Source organism: Emys orbicularis, chromosome 19 (genome assembly GCF_028017835.1).
Source record: "Emys orbicularis isolate rEmyOrb1 chromosome 19, rEmyOrb1.hap1, whole genome shotgun sequence".
NCBI lineage: Eukaryota > Metazoa > Chordata > Testudines > Emydidae > Emys > Emys orbicularis.
In genome coordinates, this window is record NC_088701.1 from 16,715,586 (window position 1) to 16,743,493 (window position 27,908).

At 49.2% G+C, this 27,908-nt stretch overlaps 1 protein-coding gene across 1 annotated transcript in view; it reads right to left on the reverse strand.

Moving 5' to 3' along the window:
* Positions 1 to 10,807: 10,807 nt before the first annotated feature.
* Positions 10,808 to 27,908, reverse strand: part of LOC135891627 (gametocyte-specific factor 1-like) — a 30,261-nt gene continuing 13,160 nt past the window's right edge. Inside the window, exons 2-7 of the mRNA XM_065419237.1 lie at positions 27,713 to 27,789; positions 19,174 to 19,274; positions 17,667 to 17,793; positions 16,218 to 16,304; positions 15,695 to 15,758; positions 10,808 to 11,174 (exon numbers count right to left, since the gene is read on the reverse strand). Of these exons, the coding sequence (XP_065275309.1) occupies positions 11,084 to 11,174; positions 15,695 to 15,758; positions 16,218 to 16,304; positions 17,667 to 17,793; positions 19,174 to 19,274; positions 27,713 to 27,789 (547 nt within the window). The 3' untranslated portion in view covers positions 10,808 to 11,083. The remainder of the gene's footprint in view (positions 11,175 to 15,694; positions 15,759 to 16,217; positions 16,305 to 17,666; positions 17,794 to 19,173; positions 19,275 to 27,712; positions 27,790 to 27,908) is intronic.

Here is a 27,908-nt window from a genome sequence, read left to right on the forward strand (position 1 = left end):
CCAGGTATTAATACATACTCTGAGTAAATTACTAAATAAAAAGTGATTTTATTAAATACAGACAGTAGGATTTAAGTGGTTCAAAGTAGTAACAGACAGAACAAAGTAAGTCACAAGCAAAATAAAATAAAATGCGCAAATCTATGCCTAATCAAACTAAATACAGATAAGTTCCTCACCAGTTCCAGAATGCTCCCTTTTACAGGCTACTCTCCCTTTAGCCTGGGTCCAGCAATCTCTCACAACCCCTGTAGTCTCTGTTCAAGTATCCTGGGGGGGTGGAGAGGCTCCTTCTTTAGCCAGCTGAAGACAAAATGGAGGGGTCTCCCCCAGGTATAAATAGGCTCTCTCTTGTGGGAGGAGACCCCCCTCCTCCCTCCTATGCAAAGTCCAGCTCCAAGATGGAGTTTTGGAGACACCTGGGCAAGTCACATGCCCCTGCATGACTCAGTCTTTACAGGCCGACGCCATTGTCCACATGGTGCCATTGTCCACATGGTATCTTGCATGTCTCCAGGAAGACTTCTTATGTGGATTGGAGCATTCCAAGATGCATTGTTCCCCAAGTGTTTCCTGATCAGGTACTTAACCTGGCAAATTCCTTCCTAATGAAGCTGACCAAATGCCTCCCAAAGCTTACTTAGAAACCAAGCAAGCATACAGCCCATATTCTTAACCTCAAGTAGAAAATGATATATATATGTACAAATAGGATGAATAGATATAGTAGACCATAACCTTTACGGAGATATGTTACCTGGCACAGGCAGCACAAAACATATTCCAGTTATGTCATACATACATTTATAAGCACCCCCTCCCCATAAAGCCTTATGGGGAACACCGTCACACCCTCCCCCTGAACTTACTGCCAGAGACTTGGACACTGTCCATGGCGGAGGCAGTACCTGGAAAATTTCTGTTTGTTTTTGGTCACACTCCCTTTCAGTACCTTGAAACCATATGATGTCACTTCTAGGGGTTCTAGCCCGTTTTGGGGTTCCTGGTCCCCAGATGCTTGCAAACAGGTAGGGATGTAGTATTGCTAACAGAATGCAGGCAGCAATATCCGTTAAAGTGGAGGTATCTTGGCATCTAGCCACCAATACCATGAGGCAGTGTGCCTCAGTTTCCCCTTCTACACAGCAGCAGGGGCCTGGTAGGCTTTTGCTGCTTTTTACAGGTATGGGCTGTAAAGTAACATGCTGGTGGGGCTGTTTTGTTACCATCCCCAGCATGTATAACAGCTTCTTCCACAAATTAGCTATGTTCCACATCTTTAAAGGGTTTACCACTAGTGTGAATTCTTTTATTTTATCCCATAAGTGAATTAGCAAAAGACACAAGGGTAACAGCAAATCTACGGTGGACAGGCTTCGTTCACTCCATTTGACTTGTTTAGCCCCTATTGCATCTTCCCAGTTCTCTGTGCCCTCTGGTTGACACTCTGATGCAGATTCTTCTGCCTCTTTGGGGAAGACTTCTAGTTCGGGCATGTGCTTGGGTCTTTGGCCAGGAAAGGGTGTACTAGGACCATGCTTGCCCTCGGCCCCTCCCTCTGGAGTTTCCTTGGGCTGGGCCCCACTCCCTTGTGAAGTTCCTCCCATGCAGAGATTTCCCCCCCCCCCCCGTCTTGGAGAGAGAGTTTTATCTCTTGCAAGTGTAGCAAGAACAACATCTTTCCCTGGGGTGCTCTGGACCCCTTTGGGCACCCCACTTTCTGTTTCCAAGGGGTCAGCTGGATGGACCCCCTCATCCCGGAGACCTGACCCCCAGGTTTCCCTTAAAACCTGATCCACAGGAGAGGGGACTGGCCTTTTGAATGCGGACTTTTCACCCTCCTCCTGGGAAAGCCCCTCCCTACCAAAGGTAGGTGGACTCTCTGCCCCCCCCCCGACCTTCCATTTGGGCTTCCCTCTTTGGGCTCCCCTCTGGGTCCGACACTCTTGTGTCCCCCAAAAGGGAAGGTGATCCTGCCCCAGCTGTGGACTCACAGCTACCAGCCACGACCGACCTCTTACTGGCCAGCAAAATCCCCCCCCTTTCACTCGGGTTGGGCTGGCACCCAGCTACAGTGTCCTTGGGGCCTGTTCCCACCGCAGCGGTCCCCAGGACCCCCAACTCCCACCTGTGGGACACACGCCTCTGTGCACCCCAGGGCAGGCCCGGCCCCCTGCTGACCTGCAACTTTTTGGCAGTCAGCAGCTGTGGTGGCCTCCTTGCTACAAGGTGGTACATCCCCCTCCCCCGGGGAGATGATTACGGGACAGGAGCTAGCTCTATCCAGCTCCTCCCTCTGGAACTGCCCTTGAGCCCCGGGGCTATAGGAACTGGCTACAACCAGCCCTGCCCCCGAAGCTGCATCCTTTACTGCTGCAGAGGAATCTAAGAGACGCTTTTCTGCTTTTCTATTCCCCCAGCAGTTCCTGTGACTTCACCCCCCCCTCTGGGGCTTTTAGCACAAGATTCCTTCTCACTGCTAACCAACCCTGGGACAGATTCTGCCACACTAAAGAAATCATTCCCCAGTAGAAACGGTGCAAAATTGTGTGCCACCGTTGCAACAGTCAGCTCAGCCTGCAAATCCTGAGTTTGCATGTGTACTTTAGCTAAAGGTGCAAGGACTTTGTAACCCCCTACCAGCTCTAATTCTGCCATTTTACCTGGCAACAAATCCTTTTCCTGGATCAGGTCCCTCCTGACCACAGAAATCTCAGCACCCGTGTCCCTTAATCCAAGAAGCATCTGACCATTTAATTTAACAGCATGCATATGTTCATTGCTTGGTTGTGTGGAAGCAAGCTTTACAAATCCTGTGTGGAAAGAGGCCACAGCCTGGCTCTGAGAAGCCACAGCTTCATGTGTTACTTGTTGCCTGTTTCCACTTAGCAAGGGACACTTATTCCTCAGGTGCTCAGTGGATTTACAATGATAGCACCTTTTGGGCTCCTCTGCTTGCACAGGAAATTTGGGACGAGTACCAGGGGAATGGGGAGGTGACCGCCCAGCCTCCTTTTTCCCAGACCCAGGGGTAAAACGGTGATTCTGCTTTCCCCCAACCTTATACCCCTCCACCAGTGGTTTATGTTTGATTGCAGCTTGTGCTTGTTCATAAGAGTCAGCATACTCAGCTAATTCACCCACTGCATTTACCTTTTTGTCCCACAAATACTGTTTTACCTCATCACTGCACATATTCAGGAAGTGTTCCTGAGTAACCAGATCACACATCCCTTCAAAGCTGGTAATGCCTCTCCCCCGCACCCATTTATCTACCAAATCTCTCATTTCATTGGCATAAGCCACATTACTTAATCCAGATCCCCTCTTAAGGCTCCTGAATTTAACCCTGTAGGTTTCAGGTGTAACCTGAAACTGTTTCAAAACCAGTTCCTTAAATTTACCATAGTTTGAAGCATCATCAATGGGCATCTTATTGAATATGTCCAGAGCTCTGCCAGACAATTTTGCTATCAATGTGGTCATCTTCTGATCTTCAGGGATGGCATGGAGGGTGCACAGTCTCTCAAAGGTGATGAAATATTCGGCGATATCGCTGGACTCGTCATACTGTGGACATAGTCGCTCCCATTTGTGGATTTTTGGGGAAGTGGAGCCAGCAGGGGGAGGGTTTTGTCTCCTCGACTCCATAACAGTCAGTTCATGTTTCTGGGCCTCCCTCTGGGCCTCCATAGCCCTCTCGTGGGCCGCTGCCTCTGCCTCCGCCCTCGCTCGCTCTCTCGCTGCCTCTGCCTCCATAGCTCTCTTGTGGGCAGCCTCTTCCCTTGCATGTTCTGCCTCCGCTCTCGCTGCTGCCCTCGCTGCCTCCGCCTCCATAGCTCTCTTGTGGGCAGCCTCTTCCCTTGCATGTTCTGCCTCCCTGGCACTAATTTCTAATTGTCTTAGTTCCAACTGTCTCTTATGTTCATTTTCTTTCTCTTTTGCTACCAGCCTGGCCAGCTTTAGTTTATTAGCAGCGTCACTAGTACTCATTGTCCTGCTTCCTTGTGCTGGGCTACCATCCCTCTGCAGTTCACTGAAACTGAGATCACTAGTACTCATTGTCCTGCTTTCTTGGGCTGGGCCACAACCCCTCTGCAGTTCACTGAAACTGAGATGCACTTAGCTCAGGGGATTCTTAGTTAACCAAGACTTTCACAGTGCCCAGCGTTCAGCTTTTCTGGGCAATTTGTACCCTGTGCAGTTTTAGTTTCTTCTGATCTTCCGTCTTACTTATTTTGCTTCCTTTTCTGTCCCTACTTCCCTTTCCCGAAATAAGCAAACAGAAAATAACAAACCAGTAACTACCTTGTCTGTTCTCCAGCCACCACACTTAAAACTCACTTAAAATCACTACCAGTATCTCAAAGCAATCAGCTGTGCACAGATCCTGCTCGACTACGCCACTGTGACGGGTTGGATCACAGAAACCCCCTTGGGAGCTGCCACCCAATGTGCAAAGACTACCCCTGCTTCCGTTTTCCCTGCCAGCTTAGGACTCCAGCACCCCGTCTCGCTGAGTCAGACACTCCTGTCTGGCTCCAACACAGAACAAGGGTCCGAATCAGTTGTCCTAAAGCTGCAAGTTTATCCAAAACAGCTCACAGGAGTGTGCTTGTCTTTAGCACTCAGATGCCCAACTCCCAATGGGGTCTAAACCCAGATAAATCCGTTTTACCCTGCATAAAGTTTATGCAGGGCAAACTCATAAATTGTTCGCCCTCTATAACACTGATAGAGAGATATGCACAGTTGTTTGCTCCCCCAGGTATTAATACATACTCTGAGTAAATTACTAAATAAAAAGTGATTTTATTAAATACAGACAGTAGGATTTAAGTGGTTCAAAGTAGTAACAGACAGAACAAAGTAAGTCACAAGCAAAATAAAATAAAATGCGCAAATCTATGCCTAATCAAACTAAATACAGATAAGTTCCTCACCAGTTCCAGAATGCTCCCTTTTACAGGCTACTCTCCCTTTAGCCTGGGTCCAGCAATCTCTCACAACCCCTGTAGTCTCTGTTCAAGTATCCTGGGGGGGTGGAGAGGCTCCTTCTTTAGCCAGCTGAAGACAAAATGGAGGGGTCTCCCCCAGGTATAAATAGGCTCTCTCTTGTGGGAGGAGACCCCCCTCCTCCCTCCTATGCAAAGTCCAGCTCCAAGATGGAGTTTTGGAGACACCTGGGCAAGTCACATGCCCCTGCATGACTCAGTCTTTACAGGCCGACGCCATTGTCCACATGGTATCTTGCATGTCTCCAGGAAGACTTCTTATGTGGATTGGAGCATTCCAAGATGCATTGTTCCCCAAGTGTTTCCTGATCAGGTACTTAACCTGGCGAATTCCTTCCTAATGAAGCTGACCAAATGCCTCCCAAAGCTTACTTAGAAACCAAGCAAGCATACAGCCCATATTCTTAACCTCAAGTAGAAAATGATATATATATGTACAAATAGGATGAATAGATATAGTAGACCATAACCTTTACGGAGATATGTTACCTGGCACAGGCAGCACAAAACATATTCCAGTTATGTCATACATACATTTATAAGCACCCCCTCCCCATAAAGCCTTATGGGGAACACCGTCACAAAGGGTTAACAGCATTCTGTCGAATTACCTTGGTCGGGATAATTTCGGGACAGCAGCCAGATATGTGAAGGACAGTTCTGCAGGAAGGTTAGGGCTGTGAGTGCTCAGCCAACACAGGGGGAGTTTAGTCTGAGTCTCTTAACCAGCACCTCACATTTCTAAAGGAAACAGATGAACACTCAACAGCAGCCTCTTCTCTGGTCTTCAGTTACCAGCTCCGACAATTAGATTAAAAAGCAAGACATTTTAGATAATCAATAAGCAGCTCTAACATCATCCCCCAGTTGTAAGCATCAGACAAGCTGCTTTGGACACAATCTAGGTCCACAAGCTACCCCTCCCCCCAAAGTCAATCACCGTGTTGAAACTTTGAGACACTTGGACTGTTCTTCCACACTCGTGCTCAGAACCAGGCAGTTTGCAGTCTCACCAGGGCAACGAAGCAGCACTCCTCATGCTACCACCCCCAGAGCACAAGCAACACCTGTACTAGCACAGGGAAGCTAGTGTTTTGCTCCTTGGTCAGCATACTAGGGAGCAGGGGAATGGGGCTGGAGGCCTGAATAAGGGCTTAGGGGCTCTTTTATATACACAGAGAAGGGGGGAGTTTATTCTCCACTTTAGACAAACTCTTCTGTTTACAAGCAACATGCAGGAAAAGCTTCCTTAACTGGGTGAAGCAGACGTCTCACTGCTCTATACAAAGTCCCAATGTATGGTGGTGCTGCTGTTATTCCCGCCCCTCTGGCTGTGCTGCTCATGCAAGGGCAGGACTAGTGTACAACCCAAGCCGAGCTCAGCATTAGTTCCCTCCCAAAAATAGACCCAGCCTGTTTGGCTGGAGCTCCAACACCTTCATTGGATTGAAAACCAAGCAACCGTCCTTACTGCTGTGACTTTACCCAGCAGAACAAGGCTGATCCCGTGCATCAGCCCATAGTGCAAGGATTCATTAGGAAAGATCAAATATGAAGCACAGGTACATTCTATAGGTCTCTGGGAAGCCCTGCTAGACTGGATCCTCACCACACCTTGGCTAGAAAACCGGCTAAAGCTTTATATGAGCAGCTGCTCTATTTGGGCGCGTTAAGGGTCATCACCACACACTTGGAATAAGTCCTTCTGCTTCAACTCACTCTCAACCAATCCAAATGTATGCAGATACATCTGAACGCATCTCCAGTGTGTGTGTCAGTGCTGTGACCTTCAGGCATTGAGCTAAGCCATTCTCCCTTCCTCCCAAGTATCCTTCTCAGAAAACCTCATCTCACAAGATTAATGGACTAGAAAATCTAATCAGATACAGGTGCACACACTCCCAAGGTGGCCTGCCCATACAGTGACAAGACTGATTGCAGGTTTTGTCTGTGAAATGTTCCAGTACCTGTCCAATGATTCCAGGTGGAGAGTCCACATGTATCAGGATACCTACTTTCCAGCATCTGGAAATGGTCTATTATTCCATAAAACAGCCAGCCAGCCCATAGTGATGACTAGCAAAAGCTGATGAGCAGTTGTTTTTCCAAGTACCAATTTCCCATCCATGCACCTCTGCATTAAAAAAAAAAAAAAAAAAAAAAAAAAGCAGAGGACTGCCGACAATGCATCCTGTACTCCCTAGACACATGCACCCAACAGGTTTTATTGTGAAATTGGCACAATATCCTGGGCTGGCTGGCTGGCTTTTTAATGTGGGAGGTGATGAAGCATCTGGTTATACCTAACAGGTTTGGTTAAAAAGGAGTCCAAAAGAGGGGTGTTTTGAAGGCAAAATGCAAACTTCACAGCTGCTCTAAGTAGATCGACTTAATGGGGCATTTTTAAAGTATAGTACTGGCTTGAAAAGCGAGGATATTAGACAGTTCCCTTTACTCTGACCTGCTACTTATGTGCATTTGCTTGTTATCTTTCTGCTTACTTTACTGACCAAACTACTTCTATTAGCACTGCAAAGCCAGAACAGCTGAGAGTGAGAGCTGGCTTGTGTATAGCCAGATTAGTCAAACTGAGTTCCAGCTGCAGAATCTCTAATTCTTGGCAATGCACAAGCCAGCGTGACTTTCAGATTCTTACTTGGATTCTAAGCTCTTTGGGGAAGGGACTGTCTTTTTGTTGTCTGTTTGTACAGCCCTTAGCACCATGAGATCCTGGTTGTAACAACAATATAAATAATATCATCATGAATTTGCAGGCCTAACAGCTGAGGAAAACACATTTCCTTGGGAATTAATCATCTCTCTCTCAGCTTCCCTCCCCCATAGCATAGTGTATGACGATTTTCAGTTTTTTCTTAAATCAGAGTATTACAACCAGACTGTTAGACATTATGCTTTTGAAACGTATTCATCACTCAGCACCTCAGAGTTACAGTTACATGAATCCCAACCTGCTAGCTCAAAATACAGTGATAAAAATAAAGGGTGCGAAAACTACAGAAATAAGCTTCACACCAAGCCCCCATTTATGTGGAGTGTATTTTGCACTGCAAATAACTGAGTCCACGATGCTGCATCCTCAGTTCATTCACGCTTTTGCCTGGCAATTTACAGCTGGTGTCAAGTAACGGGTGTATTTCAATGGGGATCTCCTGCAAAAGTGGAGGCCTGCTTTTTTTTTAAACTGGCAAATTCCTACTCAAAGTGTAAACCCTAATAATGCTATTTTGTGCTTCTCCATCACCTTTCATCTGAAGATGCTTCCTAAGTTACATGTTTATCTTCTCAGATAGCTAGTAATACTTAGCTTGCAGGGTAAGTATTACTATCCCTCCATTCTATAGATGGGGAAACCGAGGCACGGGGAGCTTAAGTAACTTGCCCAAGATCAAAGAGACAGTCTCTGTAGCTGGTGGGGCTCACGCTGGGAACAGATGCCCAGATCACAGAAACTCTGTCATATACTTGGAAATAAAAGACCATAATCCTCCCTAAGGTTTAAACTAATGGGCACTTCAAAGGAATTCTCTTGCAATTTCTTGCTTTCTTTCAAGCCTCAGGCATCCCCAGAACAGGACAACTTTATGGACAGTCCGTCACAGCTACAGTTTGACAAGGGGACCAAGACAAACACTCAATGGGTCACACCTCCTTCCAGTTAGTGCTTGTTGCAGTCTAAGGGGTAAAAGATTTTCAAGTATAGTGAAAGTACATGAAACTCCCTAAGATCCGAATGGCATGGAATACCACCAGGCTGTTTAATAATAGTTACCCTAAACTCAATGCTTTGGGGATTGGGCTATTAGGACACCGGGCAACTGAATCCGTTTTTAAAGAACAAAACCTTGTGAAGAGTTAGATGTGGCAAGAGTTCATAAGAACATAAGAGCTGTCATACTGGGTCAGCTCACGTTGCATCTTGCCCAGTATCCTGTCTCCAATGGTGGCCCCGACCAGAGCTTCAAGGGGAGTAAACAGAACAGAGCAATTATGGAGTGATCCACCCCTCTCTTCCACTCGCAGCTTCTGGCAGTCACAGGTTTAGAGTCACCTAAAGCATGGGGGTAACATCCTTGATCATCTTGGCTAATAGCTATTGATGGATCTATCCTCCAGGAACTTATCCAATTCTTGCTTAAACCCAGTTACACTTTTGGTCACCACAACATCCCATGTCAATGAGTTCCACAGGTTAGTTGTGCACTGTGTGAAAAAGTACTTCCTTTTGTTTGTATTAAACCTGCTGCCTATTAGTTTTATCAGGCGATTCCCCTGGTTTTTGTATTGTGTGAAACGGTAAATAATGCTTCTCTATTCACTTTTTCTACAACAGTCATGATTTTATAGGCCTCTATCGTATCCCCCTTAGTCATCTTTTTAGTCTCTCCTTGTATGGAAGCCATTCCAGACCCTTGATCATTTTTGCTTCTCTTTTCTGAGCCTTTTCCAGTCCCCACAGCCTAACATCAGTTTCAGAGACCCCCATCCCCTCCACTGGCACGACATGTAGCTGACAGGAAAGCAGGACAGCCATGCAGCAAAGGGCTGAGATAGGGCATTCAGAGTAAGGCATGGAGCTGAAGCCCAGGATCAGTCTCTGGGAGGGATAACAGCCATTTCAGCACATCAGGGATGGACTCAGATGACCGAGAAGAATGCCAAGTCTTGAGCCCACACTCCCGAACAATGACAATAGAGTCATCCATTGACACCGTTGTGCACAGACCCAGGCGTTTATATAGGGGAAATTTTCCAACATTTACTTCAGGAGGAACTTTGTGCCACAACACAACGCAGAATTTGCGCAGAATTTCATTTCCTCCCTCTCACAGCAGAATTGGTGCTGCAGAGCTGCTGGCTGTCAGTACCAGAGCCTGACTCTCCAGCTTGCAAATACATGACACTGCCAGGGGGAGGGGGAGGGGGAGGGAGAACTGGACTGTTCCGCACAGGTGCAGTTCCCAGCATGTCCTGAAGGAAGGAAATGGCGTGCAGGAAACTCTGTACAAGCCTGGGACCCAGCATCAGGCTGTTTCTCCCTCTGGATCCTTGGGCTCTTGGTGGTAGGGGGTGCAGGTGTCTGGGCTAGGGGGGTGCCCCACAGCTGGACTCTGGGGGTGTGGGTGTCTAAGACTGGAGGGGCAGAGATCTCTCCCACGATGTGCCCAGCTGACATGTGTGACAGAGTCAGACAGGTGCCCAACAAAAGCATAACAAAGAAACAGGAACTGGGCTGTCATAGGAGTTTCTTTGACTCTCTACTCCTGGGGGAATTTTTTTTGCTGGCTGACAGGTATTTTCAAACAAATTACCAAAATAATTCAAACTGGTGTGACTATATTGTGTTATTTTGACAAATAAAATATGCAGAATTTTAAAATATTGTGTGCAGAATGTTTAATTTTTTAGCGCAGAATTCCCTCAGGAGTACTCATTACTACATCACTATGCGGGTGGCTTCCTACGTTCCAAATAACAATGGCCTTTTCAGTTTAGGTTACATCCCCTTGGAAGTAATACTGTTAGGTTTCCGTGGATAGACACACCCTAGCTATGAGATTTCAATCAGGTTTTGCAAAACCAAACCAAATGCTACAGCTGCTACACATGTGTACAGCTTCCACTGACTCCAGTAGCAGCTATACCTGAAGAGCTACAACTGTGTTGAGCTCCACTGTGCCAAACTCAGACCTGTCTGTAAGCGATGAATAATAATCTGACATTTAGATGTCAGATGCTATAGTAATGGGGGCAATACATGGAGCCAGACAACCTTTGCCACAAGCGAACCTTTATTACAACGAAATAAAACCTGGACACAGAAGACACTCCACCCACCACAGAAATGCAGCTGCTTCTAGGGAGGACTGTGTTACAGAGCTCTCCATCTCCACTTGCTGATGGTGGGAATAAAAGCATTTCAGTTTATGTAGGAGAATGCTGACACGTGGAATCAAAATACAGAGGAAAGTTGTCCCGTGCCACTTTGAGCTAACATGTAGGCCCCAGCTTACAGCATGGGGAGACCACCTGTCTTTGCACTTACTGCTTTACCAGGATAGGCTATATGGCAAGGACTTGGGTGCTCTCATGCCTGGCATTAGGTTATTCTTTGGTTCCATCACTACGCTGGACCCAGGGCTGAAAGAGATCAAATAAGAATTATCCTACACGTGTACTTGTTTAGCCAAGTATCTTTTACTATAAATATTTGAGTATTTTTCTAACATTGAAGAAGACAGAGTATGTTAATTTAAACAAACCTTCATGCAATCAGAACAGTTACTTCTCCTCGCAAAGGCTAGAGAAAAGTGTAAAATACGTTGATGCCATCTACTTTTTGACTAAAATCCCCAGCTAATCAGTCATCCAAACAAGAAAGAAATAAGCCAAAGACAGCAAGAAAAATCAGAGTTAAAACTTGATTATAAACATTGCTCTGCCCTCAACTGTAAATGGCATCTCAGCACACATGCCCTAGTCGTCTCTATCTCCATGCAGATGTCTAACAGTGAATGCCAATGAAAATGAGGTAGGATCAGAGGCTAAAATAGGGAAAGAAAAAGTTAAAAATTACTTAGACAAGTTGAATGTCTTCAAGTCGGCAGGGCCTGATGAAATGCATCCTAAAATACACAAGGTGCTGACTGAGAAGATATCTGAGCCATAAGCGATTATCTTTGAAAAGTCATGGAAGACAGGAGAGATTCCAGAGGATTGGAAAAGGGGCAAATATAGTGCCAATCTATAAAAAAGGGAATAAGGACAACCTGGGGAATTACAGATTAACATCAGTTCCCGGGAAAATAATTGAGAAAATAATTAAGCACTCAAATTGCAGAATCCTAGAAAATAATAAGGCGATAAGTAACAGTCAGCATGGATTGCCAAGAACAAATCGTGTCAAACCAACCTAATAGCTTTCTTTGACAGGGTAACAAGCCTTGTGGATGGGGGAGGGGGAGTGGTAGATGTGGTGTATCTTAAGTTTAATAAGGCTTTTGATTCTGACTCGCATGACCTCCTCGGTAAACAAACTAGGGAAATACAACCTAGATGGAGCTCCTATAAGGTGGGTGGATAACTGGTTGGAAAATCGTTTACAGAGAGTAGGTGGTTCACAGTCAAGCTGGAAGGGCATATTGAGTGGGGTCCCACAGGGATCAGTTTTGGGTCCGGTTCTGTTCAATATCTTCATCAGTGATTTAGATAATGGCATAGAGAGCACATTTATAAAGTTTGCAGAGGATACCAAGCTGCGAGGAGTTGCAAGTGCTTTGGAGGATAGGATTAAAATTCAAAACTATCTGGACAAACTGGAGAAATGGTCTGAAGTAAATAGGACGTGCGACACTACACTCCGTATTCGTCATAGTAATATTATTAGGATATGATCATGGCATAATTATGAAGCATTTTGTACAAGATGGGTCATGTAAGGAGTCATTGGGAAAATTATGATTTGCTGAATATGATTATCCTATTTGTATGCATGTATCATTTTTGTATCTGAAGTTATGAATATTGACTAGGTATCTATATTTCAAATGGGCTTACTCTAGAAAACACCCACAGCCAGCCTTTCAGATACAACAATGAAGAAGCCAAACAGTGATAATGGCTCATCAACGAAGACAATGGGCTGTGCAATAGCTTAGCCTTCCTGTGGAAGGCCAGCCTGTAAGTTATGGCTGTTAGGACTCTGCAACGGCATGTGACCAGATCACATGTCTCTGGACTCCATTTTGGGTATCTGAATTTTTCCACAAACTGGTCTGGAAACCAAGTTTGAAACAGAGTTCCCGCCATATTAAAAAGCTATACAAGGCAGGGAGTGACATCACCGGTTGTTCTTCACTCCCCCACAACTCAACAACAAACAGAAGCTCTGAAAGAAAAAGTCTTGGAACGGGGTACGAGATCCCAAGCTGCAAAACAAATGCAGCTTGTCCCTTAAGAATCTGCAAGCCTGCTTATATCGCCAGCCAAGGTGAGAAGCTGCTAATTCATATCCAATCTTTCTAGAATTTTAGGCTTAGTTTGCGGTTCTGTTTATTTACTAGGTAATCCGCTTTGGTCTGTTTTCTATCTTTTGTAGTTAATAAACTTGTTCTTTGCTTTATCTAAACCGGTGTGCCTGTGACCGAAGTGTCTTGGGAAAAATCTCAGCCTGGTTAACACAAGTATGCATTGTCCTCTCCACATTGAGGGAGTGGCGAACTGGGTAATAAATTCATACTGGTTGGTGTTTTGATCAGGGCAGGACGGTAGAGCTCTGGGGTCCCAGGCTGGGGGTTATTTTGGCTGTAGCCTCTCTATTGTTGGTTCATGCAGTGGCTGTCCAAAGCCTGCCTGCAACTGCAGCTGGGTGTGTCCCTGCCTGTGTGAATGCTGGTGGGAGTGTAGGACCGGGAGTGGTCTATAGCCGGTCACAGCAGCACAGTGCTAAGAGGGAGCCCAAGCTGGTGAGTTATAGGGCTCAGTGGAACCCAGGTTCCAGGTGGCACCCCCAGGGGAACCCATCATAGGATGAAATTCAATAAGGACAAATTCAGAGTACTCCACTATCAGTTGCACACATACAAAATAGGAAATGACTGCCCAGGATGGAGTACTGAAGAAAGAGATCTGGGGGTCATAGTGGATCAATATGAGTCAACATCATTTTGAGATGCATTAGCAGGAGTGTTGTAAGCAAGATTCGAGAAGTAATTCTTCAGTTGACATTTAATCAGCATGGATTAGAGCAGGAGTATTGTGTCCAATTCTGGGTGCCACATTGACAAATTGAAGAAAGTCCAGGGAAGAGCAACAAAAATGATTAAAGGTCTAGAAAACATGACCTATGAGGGAAGACTGGAAAAAAATGGGCTTGTTTAGTCTGGAGAAGAGAAGACTGAGAAGGGACATGATAACAGTTTTCAAGTAGATAAAAGGTTGTTATGAGGAAAAGGGAGAAAAATTGTTCTCTTTAACCTCTGATAATAGGACAAAAAACAATGGGCTTAAATTTCAGCATGGTTTAAGTTGGACATTAGGAAAAACGTCATGTCAGGGTGGTTAAGCACTGGAATAAGTTGCCTAGGAAGGTTGTGGAATCTCCATCATTGGAGATTTTTAAGAGCAGGTTAGACAGACAGCTGTGAGGGATGGGTCTAGATCAGTGATTTTCAAACTTTTTTTCTGGTGACCCAGTTGATCCAACAGAGCTGGGGATGAGGGGTCTGGGGTGTGGGAGGGGCTCAGGGCTGGGGCAGAGAGTTGGGGTATGGGGGTGAGGGCTGCGGGGTGGGGCCAGAAATGAGAGGTTCAGAGTGTGGGAGGGGGCTCTGGCTGGCGCAGGGGGTTGGGGTGCAGGAGGGGGTCAAGGCTCTGGGTTGGAGCCAGGGATAAGGGGTTTGGGGTGCAAGAGGGAGCTCTGGGTTTGGGGGGGCTCAGGGCTGGGGCAGGGGGTTACCTTGGGCGGCTCCCGGTCAGCGGCGCAGCAGGGGTGCAGAGGCAGGCTTCCTGCCTGTCCTGGCACTGTGGACCACGCTGCGCCCTGGAAGCAGCCAGGAGCAGGTCCGGCTCCTAGGCAGAGGCGTGCAAGCAACTCCGCGCGGCTCTCGCCCACAGGCACTGCCCCCCCCCCCCCCGCCCACCAGCTCCCAGTGCAGAGCCGGTGCTCGGGGCAGGGTCAGCACATGGAGCCCCGTGGCTCCCCCCGACCCAGGAGACAGACCTGCTGCTGGCCACTTTGAGGGCGCAGCACAGTGTCGGAACAGGTAGGGACTAGCCTGCTTTAGCTGGGCAGCACCGCCGACGGGACTTTTAACAGCCCGGTCAGCAGTGCTGACCAGAGCCACTGCAACCCAGTGCCTTCCATTCCGTGACCCAGTTCTGGGTCACAAGCCACGGTTTGAAAAGCACTTGTCTAGATAATACTTAGTCCTACCGTGGGTGCAGGGGACTGGACTGGATGACCTCTCGAGGTCCCTTTCAGTCCTATGATTCTATGTCACTGTTACGGGCTGTAGAAGGCCATACCGTGATGACCTCTGATTAGACAGGTAAGGCATAGTACAATGATCTGGTTGTTCAGGGGTGAAACAGAGATAATGACCAGACACATTATGCTTTATTTTCCAAACCTGCATTGTGATTACACTTCACAAATAAAATAATTATTTCTGACTCAGGGCTCTAACTGCCTGCAAAATCTCCTGACTGTTAAAAGTTACTTGCAGCAGGTCATGAGAGATTAGAGGTCAGAAGTTTAAGCCTAAATTGCCTAAGGGCTGACATCAGTCCGCATTTCTATCAAGCCCAGCATAACAGTTTAGTGTTTAACCCCCCAACAAATATATAACCAGTGGGGATTGAATCCAGGACCATCAGCACTAATAGTACTACAGTAGAACTAGAGGAGTAACCATTATCTGGTAGCAATACTATGTTCTTATACTCTCATATGGATCTGCAACTAAAAGGAGACAGGAAACACTGACCCAGAGGCATAGGAATGTTGATTCATGCCGGTGGGAACTCCCCCACAATCACCCCAAAACAGGATTCATAAAGTAAATTGCATCTGCCCATCAACACAGCAGCATGAATTAAAAGTAGTTTGAAAGCACATCTTCTATGGAAAGCACTGTCACAAGAAATACACCTTTGGTTACCTGTTGTTTATGCCACTATTGAACGTGCCCCAAACGAATGTAGAATTTGATTGCTCCTGGATCTCTGCCAAAGGAAACAGACATCATTGTGGCTCAGTACTGAGTAACTTCTGCAAGCGTCATAGCAACATAAAATGAGAAATATGGCAGAGACGCTGCTAGGTTTACAAAACGGAATGAGAATTGAGCCAAGGCTTGGCGTAAGTGACAGCAAAGCAAACATTTAATTGAGAAATATAAAGTGTAAAGGTTATCATCAATTTCCACTTTCATCAAAGCACAGATGGGGCAACAGACTACATGGAAAACAACAGATGTTTTGTAGAGAATAGCAGGCATGTGGTAGAGCCTGTGAAGCAGGAGAACTTAATTTGTTCAGGGACAGTATAACTGGGTGTCCCAACACATGATCTGTGCAGAAGGATCTCTGGGACCTCTCTCTTAGTCCATGTCACTTCTTTGGGGGCAAGAAGAAGGGAATAGCAGGGGCTGACAGCCACCCTATGTCAACCTGCTTCCTCACCTTTATCCCAGTCTTCGTCACAGGGGGGCGGCTGCCACATGCTGACAGTGTTCATTTTCTCTCTGTGGCAGTTATTCGACTGACTCACTTAAAGCAAAGAAGATTCTTAGTGAGAAAATCTTTTTGGATAAAATACAATCCTATTTTAGGGACATTAATCATGTTTTGACCTAGCTGCAGAATAGCTCTAGGCTTTGGAGAGGAGCAGCACACACTGGAAGCTGATCAGTACTCCCCTAGTCTTAGGAGCAAAACTCTTTAGGCCAGGGATGGGCACCTTGAAGGTAGCAAAGGGACAGAAAATCCCTTTGGTGGCCCATACCTTAAGAGGCTATATATTGCCTAACTCTGAAAGGTTTGCTACAACACAGAATGGTTGGCAGGCCAAATCAAATGATCTGGCAGGGTGGTTGCAGTCCCCCATTTGCCAATCCCTGTTTTAAGCCTTTTCTAAAGCTAAACAATTCTGCACACATTTTTCAGCAATGGTGCAGCTGCTTCAACATACGCATTGGGAGAGGGTTCAGGTGTGTTTCTATTGTCATGTCACAAAAATCTGCTCAGGGTTTTTTCACTACTATCATGCTCTAAGCCCCATTTACATTAACATGCACATCATTGCTAGCTTCAGTACAACTCTACTTTTGCCAGAGAACAGGTACGTTTTCCAGTGTAGTGGTAGCCACATAGACATCAGTGGGGAGAGAAATTGGAACACAACCCCCATAACCAAGTGATTTAGGTGCTGGGGTGACAGACCTGGACAGTCAACTCCTCGTCAGAGCCGACAGCATGGGCAGTGGTAGGAAAGCTTCCCCATAATCCCCTCCCCAACTTGCCCCACTCTGAACTGGAGGAACCCACCTTCAATTGGGAAAGTTATTCAGCCTCCCTGGCCCAGTCATGGCTTTTCTGCTAAGATAGTCAAGTAGGATGTAACAGAAGTGAGGATTGTTATGATCTAGACACTTGTCCATTAAGAACTGGACTGAGACCAATTTATTTCACACATGCCACTAGACAGGCTATACAGATTTTTGGTCACTATCAGGTCAGATCTGCATTGGAGACCCACCTCTCTCATGGCCACTATCTTTCCGCTCTAAGCGGCCCAGATTACCAACTAGATCTCATTTCAACACACACAGTTTATGGCACAATGTACAGTTCCCATTTTAATGCTAAAATCTCTGGCAGATAACACAGGTAATGCAAGCCAGTTGCCTCTCAGATGCTTAGGAGAATTTGCATGGACACAGAATGAATGAAACTCAAGTCTCCAAGGGCTCCTGCTGTTTCTGTATCACATAGCACTACAGGTAAAGGGTTGCTTATGGAATAATAGAGTATTAAAACAATCTTTAACAGCAAAAATTAAGTTAGAACGCTGTTAGCCCAAGAGTTCCAGAAGTGACTTTACAGAGCCAAAGGAATCTAATATTTTCTCACCAATGTCTTGCTCAATGCAGCTTTTGTCATCACAGCTTGATATATGATGGCTGATCTCATCTCTGGGAACCAGATGGCGGGCATTAAAGGGGCATGTGGCTAGCTGCTTTGCAATATCAGGGTGGTTCTAGAGAAACAGAAAAAGTACGTGCTATCTCACTGAATTCATCCTAACCCTTGTGTTTTCTAGTCACTAGTGAAGGGTTTGTGCAATCTGCATCCTGAAATAGGTTGAAAAAATGTAAACAAGGAAAGCCAAAACTCAGCTCAGGTCCTGAGCACAAATGCAGTGTAGAAACAGCAAAGCATATGCATCCTTTAAGATACAGGCTATGTTTGTTCATTTTTACATTTAAACAATACCCTGAATTTATCTGATTGAAGATCAGCCCCAGAACAAACACAGTGAAACTGTTGCAGTGTCATCACTGGCATGGTTCGATGCACAGATGAAATTGCCCTAAAAAGCTACACGGGGAGTAAGTGCCTTGAAACCCTAAATAATTCAGCCACTTTATGTTTAAATTAAGTGAGCGACAGACTAGAGAACAAGTTCCTGCCTGCGCTAGAGCTTAAGTCTTTGCAGTTAATTTAACCCTCCTGAAACAGGAGGGAAGTTACTCCATGTTCCAGCTGAGGCCACATCTATATTGGGAGCACTTTGCCAGTAGAGGTAAAGAAGAGCACTACTATCCCCCACTGAAAGAAGAAACTTTACCCTTAGAAAAGAGCAAGACGACAGAGAAGAAGAACACACACTGCTCAGGCCTGCTCTGCATGGCTTTTATATTACTATAGCTATGTTGGCTAGGGGTGTGATTCCTAACCAATACAGTTATACCGGTACATCATCTTAACAGGTGGATGCAGTTATACCAGTACAACTAATATACACTAGCACTGGAGAAGTTAAAACATGATACTGCCTGAGAGGACAAAATAAAGGAGCAGCTTCTCCTAGTAAATATATAGCATTCTAGCCCAGGATAGAAGCCTGAGAAGAGAGAAAGTTTCAGACAGACGTACACTGAATAGAGTTATTAGCAATATAAAAATAGATGTCTTAGCAGCTGCACTGCTCTTGATTGCAAAGTCAAGAATTAGCTGCAACATCAGATCATTTCGGCTTTGGCCAGCCAGAAGGCATCCATACAACGCTGGCTGCATTTGCTCCATGGCCTGAAGTGGGAAGTAAATACCCTGTCCCATGAGTGAACAGCTGGAAGAGAATAGGATCCCGTCACTGACCTAGGTATTCTGAAGAACCTGTATCACCTTTCTTCGGGGTAAATGCACTGATCTGAAGTGCATTACTAAATAAAAGCATCCAGTTCATATTAAGTGGTAAATGGATGACAGAGATATAAAGACGGCTTCTTCCAGCCTAATAGCAAGTGAATGCATCCTTCTAGCAAAAGGCAACACAGCATACTGAGCTCACCATGCATTAGCATGTACAAAAATATGATTTCCCAAGTGCATTAGAGACCTTAACATCCTGTCCTACCTTCCTGCACTTTATAAGATGATAGGGAAACCGACAGGCCCTGATTTGATGAGATTTATCATATGGACATTGTATTAACTTCTCTGGATCCAAAGCATCAACTGGAAGAGAAGGAATAAAAAGACAAGAAAACATTCTGTAAAACAAGATCTAAGAACATCAACAACACAATTAACAAGTGTGGAAACATACTAGGTACTGGACGTTTCCTCTAATGGCGTTAAGCCATCAACTTTTAATAGCCTAGACAAAAATGTAAAATTGCTAAGTTGGCACTCATCGTGTACACCCAACCAAATTCACTTTGGACTTTTGGTGAGTGGAATATTAAATTAAAAATGAGGAAAGTGCAGTCAGTAGTGCAGAGTGGCCAGTATATATCAACGAGTAACTTATGCAGAAGAGTGAGCTGGAAATAAACACATTACTATAAAAACCCTTGAAGCTACCAAATTAGCTAGTGGTATAGTAGTGACATGCTAAGGGTCAGCAGAAGCACGGCATTCTGAAGTAAATCCTTTTGCATTTACCTTCATACTCAAAGGCAATCTCTGCTGGAGTAAGAAAAATCAAACATGTCTGGAGTTAAGGCTGCAATTTGCACTACAGTGCACTTGGCCCTGTAAGTGCAGAGGTTGGCAGGTGCTTAGGGTGACCAGATCACGGACAGGAAATATTGGGACGCGGGGCGGGGGGGGAGTAAAAGAAAAAAAAGCCGTTTTGCAGGTGCCGGGGGAATTAGCAGGCCCTGGCCGCGCCGCACCCCCGCCTCCCCTCAGGGCCCCGGGCACGTCCCACCGCCCCGCGGGGAAGGAGCCGCTGGAGCTAGAGGCGCGGGGCTCCGGACCCTGGCAGCGGCGGGGGAGAGCGGCTCAGGGCCGCGCGAGTGGGCACGTAAAGTTTATCGGCTTGGGGGGGACCCCGGCCAGCTCCTCGCCCCTGTAGGGGGGTAGCGGCCCCGCACCGCGCCAGCATGTTTCGCCGGCCGCCGCAGGCCAGGTAAGGAGCCGAGTCGTTCCCACCCCCACCCCCCCCCGCTCCTCAGCTGAGCGGCATTCCTCCTCCCTCCCTCCCAGGCTTGCAGCTGGAATGCCGGCACAAGCCTGGAGGGAGGGGGTGGTGGCCGGCTTCCAGTTCCTGGAGCTGGTGAGTACGGGCACCAGGTGGGCAAGGGGGGCTCGCAAGGGGGCTGCTCCCCCAGGAGGGCGACGGGGGGGGGGCTCAGCTGAGGAGCCAGGACAAGGGGGGAGGGGTGGACGCTACCCCCCTACAGGGGCGAGGAGCCGGCCGGGGTCCACCCCGAGCCGATAAACTTTACATGGCCACTCGTGCGGCCCCGAGCCGCTCTCCCCTGCCGGGGTCCGGAGCCCCCCCGGAGCCTACTAAAATTGGCACACATGGGCCAAGTGTGTCAGCTGCGGATCCCTCTCTCAAGGGTGAACTGCAGATCTGACCAGCACCAATAATTTCGGAGGTGCCTTTGACAAACTGGCACGGTCTGACCTAGGATACCCCAGCGAGGGCACTGGTATGTCCTTCCCCACCTGCCCCCAGCGCACTACGGGGGGCATGTCGCAGCCAAAGGACACTGAAGGGGGCACAGACCATAGCCTGGGGCCCGGGGCAGCGCAGTGCGAGGCTGAGCCGTGGGCAGCCAGTGACCTGGGCACTCACACCGCAAGCCGGGGTGCTGGGCAACACGATCCCACCGGCCCCCGGTAGGGCGCAGGCTCGCAGCGCCCCGCACAGCCGGGACCAGGCAGGGGCATGGCAGCCGGTGTCAGCCCCGGAGCCGGCAGCAGCAGGGCCCTAGCCCAGCCCCACCCACGGGGGGGACAAGCGGGGCGGTCCCCCAACCACCGGCACCTAACGAGAGAGACGAGCTCCCCAACGACCCGGCCCGCGTCTCCCCCGACCCAGCCGGGGGCACCTGAGGAAGTGGGGGGGGAAGCTACGCCCCGCAGCCCCGGCCCGGCCGTGCTGAGGGGAACCGGGCGCGAGCCGTTACCCAGCAGACTTTGCGCCGAAGCAGCGCGTGGCCTTACTGCGAAGGCGGCTCCTTGAGCTCCGGAGCAGCCACTGCGGAACTCCTCCCTCCGCCGGCACGAGACCACAGCGAGGCTCTAACCCCCACCCCCCCTTTCGGGCACCATAATGAGGCTGCTCAAGTCACCCCCCCAGCTGAAGGGGCGGGGCTAGCCGGGCAGCGCAGGGAGGGGTGGGCTGTGACGGAGGTGCCGGGTCACTCTGCGCTCGGGTTAGTAGTAGGGTTACCATACGTCCGGATTTTCCCGGACATGTCCGGCTTTTTGGTCATCAAATCCCCGTCCGGGGGGAAATTCCAAAAGGCCGGACATGTCCGGGAAAATAGGGAGGGGTCGTGGGGCTCGGATCCGCGCTGGGGCCGGGGCCGGAGCCGGAGCCGCTGGGGGGACGCGATCCGAGCTGGAGTCGCCAGGGCCGGAGCCGCTTGGCCGGTGCCCCGGGGCCGGTGCCCCGGGACCCAAGCCGAGCTGGAGCCACCGGGGCCGGGGCGGGCCGGAGCTGCTCAGCCGGGGCCAGCGTGCTCGGCCGGAACCAGGGCCGGTGCCCCAGGGCCGGAGCCGGGCTGGGCTGGAGACGCCGGGGCCGGAGCCGCTCGGCCGGGGCCGGTGCCCATGTCCCGGGGCCCAAGCCGAGCTGGAGCCACCGGGGCCGGGGCGGGACGGGGCCGGCGCCCCAGGGCCCAAGCCGAGCCGAGCCCAGCCCGGCCGGAGCCGCAACCGCTCGGCCAGGGCCGGTGCCCCAGGGCCGGAGCCGAGCCGGGCCGGACCGGAGCCGCCGGGGCCGGAGCCGCTCGGCCGGGGCCGGTGCCCCGGGGCCCGAGCCAAGCTGGAACCGCCAGGGCCGGGGCGGGCCGGGGCTGGCGTCCCAGGGCCCGAGCCGAGCTGGGCCGGGCCGGAGCCACCGGGGCCGGAGCCACTCGGCCGGGGCCGGTGCCCCGGGGCCCGAGCCGAGCTGGAACTGCCGGGGCCGGGGCAGGCCGGGGCTGGCGCCCCAGTGCCCAAGCCAAGCCGGGCCCGAGCTGCTCGGCCAGGGGGCTGGACTGGGCCGCGCCTCCTCGCGCCCTCCCCCCCCCCCCCCCCCCCAGCTTACCTGCTGCCTGCCTCCCTGTTTCAGGCTTCCCGCGAACATTTGATTCGCGGGAAGCAGGGGAGGGGGAGGAGCAGGGGGCGGAGCGTTCAGGGGAGGGGGCGGAGTTGGGGCAGGGACTTTGGGAAAAGTGCAGAGTTGGGGTGGGGCCGGGGCGGGGCCGGGGAAGGGGGCGGAGTTGGGGCGGGGGCGGGGCCCCTTGGAGTGTCCTCTCTGTTATTTTAAAAAATGGTAACCCTAGTTATTAGCGCCCACTGGGTTTGGGTTTGGAATGGAGCAGGGTGTGTTGGGAGGGCCGGGTGCAGGGTGGGAGTGTGGCTAAGGGGTCACGGTGCATGCTGGGACAGCAGTGGCAGCAGGGGATGCAATGCAGCCTGGATGGGAGAGCAGTGCATGATGGGACTGCACCCTGAATTGGGGCAGTGCATGCTGGAAACATGGCTAAGAGGTGGAGCAGTGTATGCTGGGACAGCAGCTGAGGGGGAGGAGCAGTGCATGCTGGGAACATGGCTAAGAGGTGGAGCAGTGTATGCTGGGACAGCAGCTGGTGGGGGGAGCAGTGCATGCTGGGAACATGGCTAAGAGGTGGAGCAGTGCATGCTGGGACAGCAGCTGAGGGTGAGGAGCAGTGCATGCTGGGAACATGGCTAAGAGTGTATGCTGGGACAGCAGCTGGGGGAGGAGGCAGGGGGGGGGGGGAGAGAGCAGTGCACTCCGGGAGTGCAGTTTGAGGACCAGGGAACTATGTATGCTTAGGGTTGCCAATTTTCTAATCCAGTGGTCTCCAAAGTGTGGTGCGCGCACCCCAGGGGGTGTACAAGAGGGTCCTTGGGGGTGCGCGGCAGGAGGAGCGCTTTTTTTTTTTGCTTCGGCGCGGCACGGATAGGAGTGCATGATCAAAAAAGTTTGGAGACCACTGTTCTAATCACACAAAACTAAACACCCTAGCCCTGCCCCTTCCCTGAGACTCCGCCCCCCACTCAGTACATTCCCCCTCCCTTGGTGGCTCGCTCTTCCCCACCCTCACTCACTTTCACTGAGCTGCGGCAGGGGGTTGGGGTGCGGGAGGGGGTGAGGGCTCTAACTAGGGGTGCAGGCTCCAGGGTGGGGCCAGAAATGACGGGTTTAGGGTGTGGGAGGAGGCTCCAGGCTGGGGCAGGGAGTTGGGGTGCAGGAGGGAGTGAGGGTTCTGGCTGGGGTGGGGCTGGGGATGAGAGGTTTGGGGTGTAGGAGGGGGCTCCAGGCTGGGGGGTGGGGCTGAGGGATTCAGCATGCAGGAGGGGGCTGCATCTTGATGCAAGGGATTGGGGTGCAGAGGGCATGAGGGCTCCAACTGGCGGTGCAGGCTCTGGGGTGGGGCCAGGGATGAGGGGTTTGGGGTGCAGGAGGGGGCTCTGGGTTTGTGGGCGGTGCTCAGGGCTGGGGGTTGGGGCACAGGCTTACCTCGGGCGGCTCCCAGTCAGTGGCGCAGCGGGGCTAAGGCAGGCTGCCTGCCTGTCCTGGCTCTGTGCTGCACCTGGGAAGTGGCCAGCAGCATGTCCAGCTCTTTGGCGGCGGGCCAGGACTCCCTGTGCGCTGCTCTCACATGCAGGCACTGCCCCACCAGCTCCCATTGGCCGTGGTTCCCGACCAATGGGAGTATGGAGCTGGTACTCGGGGTGGGGCCAGCGCACGGAGCCCCGTGGCCCCCCTGCCTGGGAGCCGGACCTGCTGGTCACTTCTGGGGCACAGCGCAGTGCCAGGACATGTAGGGACTAGCCTGCTTTAGACTTGCAGCACTGCCGACTGGACTTTTAACAGCCCGGTTGGCGGTGCTGACTGTAACTGCCAGGGTCCCTTTTCGACCGGGTGTTCCGTCTGGCAACCCTATGTATGCTGGGAGTGTGGTCAAGTAGGGAGGGGTGTATGCTCATGAGCTATGGGCTGCCCTGCTTAGACTAAGCTGCCCGGCACATGCTGGGGCCTCTGGAAGATGTCACTTCAGTACCATGATGTGCTTTTGCTCTGAAACATGACTGTCTAAATATGGCCTCTTCTTAGCTGGCCTGCTGTGTGTGTGTGTTGGAATCAGAGCTGTGACTGTAGTGACAAAAATGAGAAGGGGGAGGATTTGTTGCATTTTGCTCCTTTTAACTCTGCAGAGCCAGCCCAGGTACAGGAGGGAGAGCTTGGGTCTATTCTGCATCATCATTGTTATTATTTATTTGTCTTAGCACAGTGCCCAGGAGCCCTAGTTATGGACAAGGATCTGTTGTGCTAGGCACTGTATAGTGACTAAACAAATGCAACATTAACAGAATGAATATCATATTGCCTCTATATAATTCCATAGTACATCCGTATCTTGCATACTGTGTGCAGATGGATTCGCCCCATCTCAAAAACGATATATTTGAAATGGAAAAGGTACAAAAAAGGGCAACAAAAATGATTAGGGGTATGGATGACTTCCATATAAGGAGAGATTAATAAGACTGGGACTTTTCAGCTTGGAAAAGAGACGACTAAGGGGGGATATGATAGAGGTCTATAAAATCATGACTGATGTGGAGAAAGTAAATAAGGAAGTGTTATTTAATCCTTCTCATAACACAAGAACTAGGGGTCACCAAATGAAATTAATAGGCAGCAGGTTTAAAACCAACAAAAGGAAGTATTTCTTCACATAACGCACAGTCAACCTGTGGAATTCCTTGCCAGAGGATGTTGTGAAGGCCAAGACTATAACAGGGTTTAAAAAATAACTAGATAAATTCATGAATGGCTATTAGTCAGGATGAGCAGGGATGCAAAACCATGCTCTGAAGTGTCCCTAGCCTCTGTTTGCCAGAAGCTGGGAACGGGCAACGGGATGGATCATTTGATGATTACCTGTTCTGTTCAGTCCCTCTGAAGCACCGGGTATTGGCCCCTGTCAGAAGACAGGATACTGGACTAGATGGACCATTGGTCTGACCCAGTATGGCCGTTTTTATGTTCTGATTGCTCATAATCTTAATCAGTTACTACTGTGCCAGCTAAGCGCGTGTGTCATTTAAATTGACCCACAGAACAGTTATTACAGGCAATGATGCATGAGGACAAAAGCCCAGCTTAACTCTTTGATCCTGGCATTAGTTTGCAGGGTGAGTAGAAGAAAACCTCTGCTTGCTTGCAAGGTGAGCACATTTACTATGGCGTCTCAGAGAGATGATGGACATGGGCCCCCTTGATGGAATTTAGACAGTCTCTCTTTTCAGAGTCAAAAGCACTTTGAAGACAATAGTTCCTGCAGTATGGTTCATTTGATGCAAATTAGTTGCTTTCTGCTGGCTCTGCTCATGTCTCCTGTAGCTTTGTTTAAAGTTGCCATGGAAAATGTAAAGTTCCCAAACTGCTGTCTGCTGGCTTATTACAACCCCTTCCATGCAGGCTGTGCATGGAGCATCTTCCCCATGTCTCCATCAGACGCATCTAAACACTGACGTTCCATCTTTAGTCTGTAAGCTGCGATAATCGCAGTGAAATTGTTCATACTGAGCTTCGCTGACCCATAAATGTTATTTGTTCTGATCCCGAACAGATTGGAATTTCTGTAGAAGGAGATATAGGGCCTCCTAAACAAACCCACCAATGTCAGGCTTCATTACATTCAGTAATGGCTGTCTCAAAGCGGCGGTGCCGATGCCTGACAAATCTGCTCCGTCGTGCACTCGGCAAACAAGCCCGATGAGTGTTCAACAGCCCAGAAATGAGTGACGTTAGCTTTGACTTTCAGTAGAGGTTAAAATATTGGACCTGATTCTGATCACACTTGTACTGGCATGATCAAGTTTAGCACCTTTGAAATCAGTTGAGTTAGATGCAGTGTCTCGTTTTCATTGAGTCCCCCACTTAATTTTTAACATAAGAACAGCCATACTGGGTCAGACCAAAGGTCCACCTAGCCCAGTATCCTGTCTTCGGACAGTGGCCAATGCCAGGTGCCCCAGAGGGAATAAACAGAACAGGTAATCAAGTGATCCATCCCCTGTCACCCATTCCCAGCTCCTGGCAAACAGAGGCTAGGGACACCATCCCTGCCCATCCTGTCTAATAGCCATTGATGGACCTAATGGACCTAATTAATTTTAATTAAATTATTTTCTAGTTACCTTTAATAAGATAAAGAAAAGCCAAGGCCTGGCCCCTATGAAGCATTGGCTCTGCTAGGATCATGTCTTGGGAATCTTCCACAGCTGTAATCACAGCATCCAAATTGCAAAAGGGTTGCTGAGCATCTGCATCAGCCCCAACTGAAGCCAGGGAGGTCCAGCATTTTGAAGGTCATTGGCCGTTCATTAGAATTTGACCAAGGGATGGGCCAATCTGTTCCCATTTGGGTGCCTTGAAGTTTGGTACCTACATCCCTATTTAGGCACCTAAATAAATGGGCTGATTTTTCAGAGTTGCTGAAATCAGCAGGAGCCCAGTGTCTCCAAATAATCAAGCTGCTTATCAAGGTGCCTAGATGTGGCTTTAGATACTGGACATTAGACGCCCCCATTTGAAAGCTTTGGCCATAGTTCTTCACCCCAATGCTGGATTTTGGCTAGTGGGTCTGCCACGTTCAGCCCCCTTTCTTATATGTCCACTGGGGCTTCGGGTTTAGAGCACCAAATTGCATGTACAGTACAGGCAGCTGGATGGCTCCCAACACTAAGCCCAGGCAGTTGGGGCAGGATTCCCTCTTAGCATGGAACAAGCTGGAGATCACAATGGATGAAGTGGCCACAGACCCATTGGACTGACAGCAAAGGACAAAAACCCTGAAAAAGTGGTTCAGTGTTGCTGCGTGGTGTGTGATTTGCACTCTGTTAGCACCCTTGCTGTGCTTAGCACTGCCTGCACGTATAGAGAAGAGGGTCCCTGCCCCAAAGAGTTTACATTCTATGGAAAAGACCAAGGGTGGAATGAGAGGGATAAAATATAGAGTCAAGTGTGTCTCAGCTCTTCCCCTTGGGGCCCCTACTTGACCAGGGCTAATTCCTTGTCAGGGGGCCTGGAGGAAGGATTTGAAGGAAAGTAGAGTGGCTTTATGGATGAGTTCAGGGAGGACACTCTATGCATAAGGACAGCATAAATCAATTGGAGTATAACTATTGTACTTACATTTCAGTGTACAGTCTATAGAGCAGTATAAACACGTCATTGCCTGTATGAAATTTTAGTTTGTACTAACTTTGCTAGTGCTTTTTATGTAGCCTGTTGTAAAACTGGGCAAATCTCTAGATGAGTTGATGTACTCCCTGGAAGACTTCTGTGTACCCCTAGGGGTTCGCATCTCCCTGGTTGAGAACCACTGGCCTAGCGCAATGGGCTCCTGGCTGAGAGGAAGTGGTCACCGTTGAAGGGAAGGTTAAAAGGTGACTTGAACTCAAGTACCTACACAGGGAGGAGATTTCCAATTGCAGAATGCTCTTCAATGGAGCTGACAAAGGCAGAATGAGAGCCAATTGTTGGAAGCTGAAATTAGAGAGATTCAGACTAGAAATAAGGTGCAATTTTTTAACAGTGAGAGTAATTAACTACTGGAACAACTCAACTAGGGTCATGGTGGATTCTTCATTCCCTGAAGCCTTTAA